We start from the raw sequence: 8,667 nt of genomic DNA on the forward strand, positions 1-8,667 counted from the left end.
TTTAAGTCAAACTAAAGTCGTGTATGTATGCTTTTAATGTTTTTGTACACCTATAGGAGTAATTTTATTTAACAAGAAGACTATTTGTTTCCTCTACAAGTTAACGGTTCTGTTTACTCACTGTTCCCTACAGGAACTTACAGTATACTCTTTGGAAGATAGCCTGGAATAGCAGACAAACCAGATTTTCCAGTCTGGCTCTGGCACACCCAGTTCACCTGTATTTTGTCCCGGACACCAGACACCATGGGTCACTGACTCACTAAAGAGCATCACTGTCACTGCTGAGGAGAGGCCAGTTTAGAGCCAGTAAGTGAGATCAAGTATAAAGTCTCCAGGAATTAATTACTGATTTATCATAGCTTAGTCACTATCGCCACAGGGAAAATGAGTTGGTATGTTCAACACAACATGAAGTAAAAGGCGAAAGGTGAAACAGGATTACCTGTCAACAGGTGTGAGTCTGTTGATCGGTTATACAGCATAGTCCTAGTATTATAGTCTATACTGCTGCTTCTCCCGCAGGCGAGAGCTTTCCAACCGGTTATTTTTGTGCGACACAATCATTTTAATAATAATGACACATTATGGATGCCAGCGTTTTTCATCCGAACAATGTAACAGTTCCAACATTCATAAATCGAAGCTCCACTCAAAAATACAAAAACATCTAGAGAAATTAAATATTTCCTGAAATGTAGAACTTCAATGGTTTTCGTCACCATGGTGGACATATTTTGATCAAGGCTCGTTATTCAAAGTTTTACTTGAATCCCCGCCTCTGTGAAACCGAATAAAGGAATAATATTTTTTTTTGTTCACAGAAAAATTATCATACTTTGAAATGCAAATGAGACTGGCGACTAATGGTGAAACAAGTTCTTTTTTCATCAGCATGTGGACCAAGAATGAAATGAATACATAATGGCTCAAAATCTCTCTCTCCACGACCTCGAAATTTAGTTTGTGCTGAAAGGACAAAAATATATAGATAAGTCTTAAAGTGCACGTACTGTATAAAAAAATAAATGGTCATTAACTAGAGCTCCTGTAGCAGAAAAAAAAAAAAATGAGAGGCTCTTTCGTCTTGCTGATGTAGCAGTGGCGGAGGCAGTGGTCTCCCCTTGTTTGTGACCTCTGTCAGATGACAGTGAAGGTCTCCAATAAGCAGCAGTGTTGGTGAGTAGCACTCACTGAACTGTCTCTTCCAATAGCAGTCGCCTCACATCCTCTTGAAAGAAACAATTGCCTCAAATACCAATTCTGGCTTTTCCCCCTATTGTTTTCTATGCTCCGCTGGATCCGTCTTCACCGTCGCTCTGTTCAACAGCGAAAACTGCAGTGCCTTAACCTCCACCGTAATGGTACTTGAATCCAACGTTGCTCACTCCCAAAAGGTAAGTGAGACTTTTGAAATAAAACGTTATTCAGAACAACCATTGAGGTAAAAAGAAGAAAAAAAATTCACGTTTTATAAGCAGCATCTCCAGGGAGGGCAGCAGCAGCAGCACAGCTGTCGAAGTGGGTTCTTCTTCTTGTATCTGGCGGCCGTCTTGAACTTCTCATTAGACACAGCCACGTAATCCTGCGTCTTCTCAACGTTGGTCTGGATGTTTTCAATGTAGGCCCCTTGTTCCTCCACCAGCATGAAAATGTCCACGAACAGGTCCTTGAGCTCCTTCATGTTGTTCTCCAGACTCAACAGCTCCTGTTGGTGGAGAAGGATACTGGGATTGATACTGGAGATACGGGGAACATTAGTCAAAGGATAGAGGTGGTGGGAGACAATGCAACACATTTTCATCCCAACTCGTCACATACTGACGCTTTGTCAGACCCCTCGACATCACTTTTTCCGTCGCACTAAACACATGCTTAACGACCCCTCAGCGTCACGCTTTTCGGTCGCAGTAAACACGTGCTTAATGTTATGAATCGAACAAACACTTGTTTAGGTTTAGGCAACAAAACCACTGAGTAAGGTTCAACAAAAAAACAACAGTTGTAACGAACGCAGACGGCCGGGACAATCTATTGGCATTTGACGCCCTGGGAATGAGAACGGGCTAGACAACCAGGAGTCAGATCCAGCTCTTTATACAACATAACCATCATCATTTTATACTTTGGTGTGCTGGTTCATTTGGATATCTTGTGGTTGCCAATTTATAGTCATAAGTTATAGATTATCTGTCCTCCCACAGAGTTAATTTTATTGGTTGGTCCACTTCCAATTTCCACTTCCATTTATTTCCTTTCCTTCACCTATGTCTGTCAGTTAGACATGGTAATGTGTGAGATATGCTATGATGGCACTTTCTGTCATCCCACGTTATGGGAAAGGTTCTCATGTTTAGGACTTCATTCATTTCATTGATTCATTATCCATAATCATCCTATTCAGGGGCAGCTGTAGCTGATCCCAGCTGAAATTGAGCGAAGGCGGTTTACACCCTGGACAGGTTGCCAGACTATCGTAGGGCTGACTGTTTAGGACTTGCAAACATTCATTGTGTATGAGTGCAAACCTTGTTATTGGCTATGAGCTACAGTTATATGATGGTTGTTTAGCTTGAATGAGGTATTTTAGCTGACTTCTGGCACTGAAGGTTGTTTGATTTATTTCCATATTGAGCACCTTCTTGGATAAATTACAGCTTCCAAGACTTAGAGAGAGAGATTCCCAGCAATATATCATATCTAACAAATCTACCACTATCCTCACCTTGTGTCGCTGTTCAATCTCAGATAGTTGCGACCGTGTGATTCTGGCATCATTCAGCAGGTTTTCATTGAAGACTTCCCATTTTCCAGTGTCCACCATCTCATTCACCTCCTCCTCCGTCGTATCCCTTCCAGATACCTCAAGCTGCCGGATAATGAAGTGCTTACAGCGCTCCTGCTTGGTCAGCAGACCCTCATTATGCTGCAGCATTACCTGGACATAATGATAGAAAATGAAAAATGAGAAGCTATTTGAGTTCCACCGTGCCACTGCTATAATGTCACTCATAAAATTCAGTTTTATGTCCAGTATTGTATCCAGTATTGTTTGGTATGTATTTTTATCTTTTAATGTGTTACTGTATTTGCTCTCTTTCCTGTCTGCCAACAGTCATTGCATTGCCCTTTAAATTATACAAAATTATGTCAAAATTATGTGATAAATACGCCTCACAAAACATTTTTTAGTTTTGTAAACCAAGTATAAATGTTAAAAATGCATAACTTCCTGTGAACTCAAAAGAAAAAAAATGTGTTAGATAAAGTTCCCATAGCATAGAGGTAGGGTCATCTTCCCAACCTGCTGGAATTTGCGGTAGAGCGCTGTATGCTGGGAGCGCTGTATTCGCGTTGTAATAGCAGTGGATCCCTGCTGGACCTCAGTCCTTTGGACCTGTTTTGAAAGGGCTTCTAAGCGTCGATGGATGCTCTCAGCCTTGAGCTTGATGTCCCGGGTTATACTGCTCTCTTTCTTCATCACACTGAAGCGACGCATGGTTGCCACCAGGGTCTTTTGCTGCTGGCCAAACTTCAGGACCTGTTTGTGATTGAGAATAGACAGAATGTTGTGTTCTGTGCCACTTCTGACTAAAAATTAGAATTCAACTACAAACTACATGATCATACAGACTTAATCTTCTAATCTTTTTCAAGTTTTACAATAATAAATAATAAAAAAAAAAAGGTGAACAAGAAAAAGAAGAATTAAAAACAAGCAAAACCAACTGAGTGATTTCCAAAACAATTAAGAAACACATCATAAAAATCATCAGCAATAGCATTGCAACCAAGGTTAGGTATCTAACTAAAATGGAGTCTCTGTATGTTTGTCCTTCAAGTTTCTCAACAACCGTTCATCCGATCGACTTCACACTTGGCGAGTGTATTGCTGAGGACCCAATGATGTGCAGTGTTGAGTGTGAAGTTGTTTGTATGGGCGGTTCTTTGAGAAAACTGAAAGCAGAAATACCGGAGGCCAAGCAATTTGCCGAATGGGCACTACAAATGCAATGCAACAATTATCAACAAAAATAATTGCATACAAAAAAAACTCAAAACAAATTACCTCTATGTCCAGCATGGTGATATCATCTCTGATTTGCTGAGCTTCAGACAGGAAACTCTCAATGATTGGCTCTTCCTCGAACACCACAGCCTGAGGCGTGATGACCGCCACAGAGTCGTCATTATCACCCTCCGCTGAGAAAGGGCTGGGATTCTCACTCTGTGCCTCAGAAAACTCTTGAGCCCTCTGCTGCAGCTCCTCCAAGCGGTCTCTCATTGTGGAAGAGCTCGCTCCTCAGGACACAGAGTTATTATAGAATGTACCGTTGTTGTCAATACTGACGAGAAGACGCTGGAAGAAAAAAATACCATATAACTTAAATGATTCCTGTTGGCTAACTGGGTTGTTGCAGAAGATAACAGAATAAAGCAAAGCAGAGAATATTGAAATTAAAGAGGATAAAAAGGAATACATCAACTCATGCTAAACTGAATAGAGTTAGGAGTAAAAGTGCAGATGGCCTTATTATTAACTTGTAAACAAGAGAAACTCATGGATGCCTTATTTCTGTCTACATGAAGTTTAAAGGGATAGTTTACGTAATTAGTGACTTTATAAATATAGAAACCACATGTGTATCAAGTTGATAATTTAAAGGTAACAACTGCAAACACTGCAAATGAGTGCATTGTATGAACCCACTTTCGGTATTTCGGTACAGTCAGACTAAATACAGATTGATGCAGGCCTCCATGAGATGTCTGTAGTAGAAGCAATGTGGGTGGTAACGAGTAAATATGGTATAATCTTCCCCCAAAAACTAATTACTCCATTCCATGACACATGGACTATACATGTAGATAATTAAGTACATATAAATACAAAATTACAAATAATAGAAAACCACCACCACTATATATTTGGTTGGCATTTAGTAATGAGGGTGATATGGGAGTAATAATCTGCATATACCGTCTCCTGATTTGTTGTTCCAGTTACGTAATTGCTGTCAGGAATATATATATATATAAATGGGAAAATATTTTCCAGGGAACGAAGTGGATCGTTATTTTCCCCTGTCCTTATCCGGGTGCTGTGAGTGCAGAAACCTAACCATACAAAAGTTTAATAATGAGCGGATATTATAGGAAAATAAAATAGGTTGTCAGTGAACATCTTACTGATACGTTCAGTAGCAACAGTTTAGCAACTTGCTGGATATGTTAATTTTCTCATCATGCTTCATAAAAACATGATTTTAAAGTTAGCAGTATATAAAATGTAATATATAAAAGATGGGGTTTGCCTCCTTTACAAAATGCAGCTCCTGTAGTTCAAGCAGTGGTGGAAAGCAACTAAAGTACTGTACTTAAAATGGTGAAGTACTTGTACTTAACTTATTATTACCATTTCATGTTACTTTATACTTCTACTCCAGTACATTTCAGAAAGAAATGTTTTACTTTTTATTTCATTACATTTATCTCACAGCTTTATTTACTAGTTACTTTTCAGATTAAGATTTTACAAACAAAACATTTTATTTATTTATTTATTTATTTGGCAAGGATAATACCTGTAGGCATTGTTACATTTAAATAAACGGTAACCAATGCAATGTATGTAGGACTCCTAGCCATGGCTTGTTTGCAGGCCTTGTCCCTGGTTAGGCTTTTAAGAAATAAAAACATATAATAGAACATCATACATAGCCTATATGATCAATTTATATAACATGTTAGTTATAGATTGAACTATACAACAGTATATAAAGTAGTTAAAATTAGCATCACCTCCACCAGCTGTAGCATTAAAATGCTGCTCGTGTGTTACAGTAATGCTTCAGTAATAACAGTCAAATAATATCTGATATTATAACACTCTAAAATGGACCATTATGCCTGACGAGTACTTTTACTTTTGATATTTTAAGTACATTTTACTGATACATTTGTACTTTTACTTAAGTCAAATCTTGAATGTAAGACTTTTACTTGTATCGAAATATTTGCTTTACTTTTTGGTATTTCCACTTTTACACAAGTAAAATCTATCTTCCCACACTGAGTTGAAGCCAATGCACCTGCAGTTAAGTGTGTACCCTGGTGTGTCCGGTGTGAGTCAAAGCCTGATCAGTGTTTGTTTACATCATTATAAGTTCATCCGTCCTGAGCATAACTGATGAGCCATGTCTGCACTCTGCCGCTGCACACCCAGATATATTTTTAACTGTATGAAAAACAACATAAGCAGAAAGTTTATCTGCGACATCAGTCAAATTGACTCGAGTTCCTTTTCCCATGAGAACGGAGCGGGTTGTTTGTGTTCAACTCAGCAAAAACGAGAGAAGAAAAAAGATTGTCTCACTTTTTAAACATTGACACGTCTAGGAAAAGTGACCTTGATAAACACATTCACTAAAACAAGCACAGACACAACATATCCGATCTGACTGTTGTGTACGAAATATTTTTGAAAAATATCTTCACAGCAACTGCTAAACATTGAACACATTTCACTTTCAAGTCTCCCATTCCAGCTTGATGATATCTGCCAAAACTGAAGTAAACAAGTGAGGGGCTTATGATTAAAACCAGAATCTGACTTCCTGAATGCCTTTGACAAGTGAAGTGTAATTCAACCACACATTCCTTTTCATTCAAATGGGCACACCGGAAAATGTGAAACTGCCTAAGCAACACAAGGATTTGGGTTTTTAGAGGCCCTAAACATAATCTCCTGGAAGCACATGATTGTGTGGGGGGGGGACAGAGAGTTCGGCTGCTGAGAAATGGAGCATTTCGAATCACAGACTATCCCATTTCTGGATAGATTTCAAACAGGAAAGACCCTATTTTGTGTGTGTGGGGAAGAGAGGGGGGTTGTAACTACAAACTTCTCAGAGCTCAAAGAATGTAAAAGTATCTTTTATTTTCTTGGCTGAACTCTCTCTCCTTTCCTCTCCCTACCTGGCCGACACAGAAGAGCCGATTAAAAGAATTGCTCAAAGGATTTGGGAGCACATTCTTATGTGTTTAGCCTAAAAACCTGGAAGAAGTGGAGCAGGGTTCGCGAAGGAGTCTAGCCTCTCTCTGTTTGATTGAATGCTTTGTTTCTCTAAAACAAGCCAATGTTTTCTTCCTGCTACCCATCTGCTCCTTTGTCTCTGCTTCTGAAGGAAATGTTATGTTGACATTCTCTCATCTCCACGCAGGTGGAACAGTAGGAGTCTCCAAATGTTGTAGTTTATCGCAGGTCAAACAATTGTTCTGTGCTTGCTTGTCTTTTAACTTCACCAAAAACAATTAATTCTGCTTAAAATATTCCAAAAGTTGTAGATAGTCAAGCAAGTGGTCTTACTTCCATTAATAAACTGAAAGCATACAACAGTGAAAAACTACCAAAAAGATAAAGCCTATATGGATTCATTACCACTGACTTGCTCTTCAATCACGGCACACTTTTACACACATTAACAGTCTGAGGCTGTAGCAGGCATTCAGTCTGAAATAAGGATCTTACCTTAATGTTAGTATTCCATCACTGCTGATATTCCCATGCAGAGTTGATCAGGACTGTAATCCAAAAACAAGCTCCCACATTCCTTGATATCATCACGTCATCTTCAGATCTCCTTACACTCACTGACGCCCATCAGCTGTGAGTTACAGGTCTGAATACTCTGCTACAGTTGTGCCACCAACAAGCAGGGAAAGTTTTGAAGAAGTCTGGTTGAGTCCGAACCAAGCACCTCCCCTCCTTTTGAAGACAGGCCAATAGGAGAGGAGCTCATTTGCTTATCTAAAGAAATGAGAGGTGACGTGATAAAGTAAATGAGGAGGGAGAGCCAGCATGGAGAGCACATAAACCCTGCCCTCAGGCTTATTCCCGAACAGGAATAATAGAGCAAATAGAAGTGTATTGTATGCACTGGTAATGCCAAACAATGGGGACCGCAGTTAGAGTGTCAACGAGGGCGTTTGGTTTCTGATCCGCAAAGTTAATTTCTGTGTGAAGTGTCTGGGTTGGCGGGGTAAGCCCTCTTGGTCTGGGGGTATTGTACTCTTTAGGCCCCAGTAACTCCGCTGAGCACTTTTGACAGATTTCTACTGACAAGCTCTCTAAAACCCAGGCGCCTTTTCAGCAACGGGAAGGGACGCAGTCACTCTTTGCTATGCAGCATATACCACGCTGTGAGAAAGCTGTTTGAAGTGCGCCGTCAGAGGGAGAGAGGGGAGACAAGTTTGGAGGATGAGAGGAGTTCGGTAGGGACAAGAGTTCAGTCTTCGTCACTTGAAACTTTGGAGGCTGGTTGCAGAATTTCTGTTGTCGTCACCCCCGACTGTAGGGTGAAAATCTTGCAAGATCAAAATGTTGCAGTGATGTTATTAGTTTGGTGGCCAGTGATGTATGGGAGGACATTCCTTAGTCTCTCTCCAAAGTGTATTTTTGAGTTCATCCAAGTGTCATGGGTCTGTTTTTACCAACCCAAAGAGCACCATTTCATCCTTTTAACTAAAGTTTGGAAAGCACCAAAAACTGTAATGATGAACAAATACCTTCCAGTGGGTGGTGGTGTGTTACTTCAGAAAGAAATGAAAAGCACATTAACCACTTGATGACTAAGCAGAATGCTGAGGTTTTATCTCTGTTGTACC

The 8,667-nt window shown here is 39.8% G+C and overlaps 1 protein-coding gene across 1 annotated transcript; it reads right to left on the reverse strand.

Annotated features, from left to right (window-relative positions):
- Window positions 1-750: 750 nt before the first annotated feature.
- Window positions 751-7,723, reverse strand: stx19 (syntaxin 19). The gene is made up of 5 exons (XM_074659680.1): window positions 7,532-7,723; window positions 4,070-4,360; window positions 3,305-3,541; window positions 2,726-2,938; window positions 751-1,708 (listed from the first exon to the last, which is right to left on the reverse strand). The coding sequence occupies exons 2-5, from the start codon at window positions 4,283-4,285 to the stop codon at window positions 1,472-1,474; spliced, it is 903 nt and encodes a 300-aa protein (XP_074515781.1). The 5' UTR covers window positions 4,286-4,360; window positions 7,532-7,723; the 3' UTR covers window positions 751-1,471.
- Window positions 7,724-8,667: the final 944 nt, after the last annotated feature.

This window comes from Sebastes fasciatus, chromosome 14, assembly GCF_043250625.1.
Source record: "Sebastes fasciatus isolate fSebFas1 chromosome 14, fSebFas1.pri, whole genome shotgun sequence".
NCBI classification, from domain to species: domain Eukaryota; kingdom Metazoa; phylum Chordata; class Actinopteri; order Perciformes; family Sebastidae; genus Sebastes; species Sebastes fasciatus.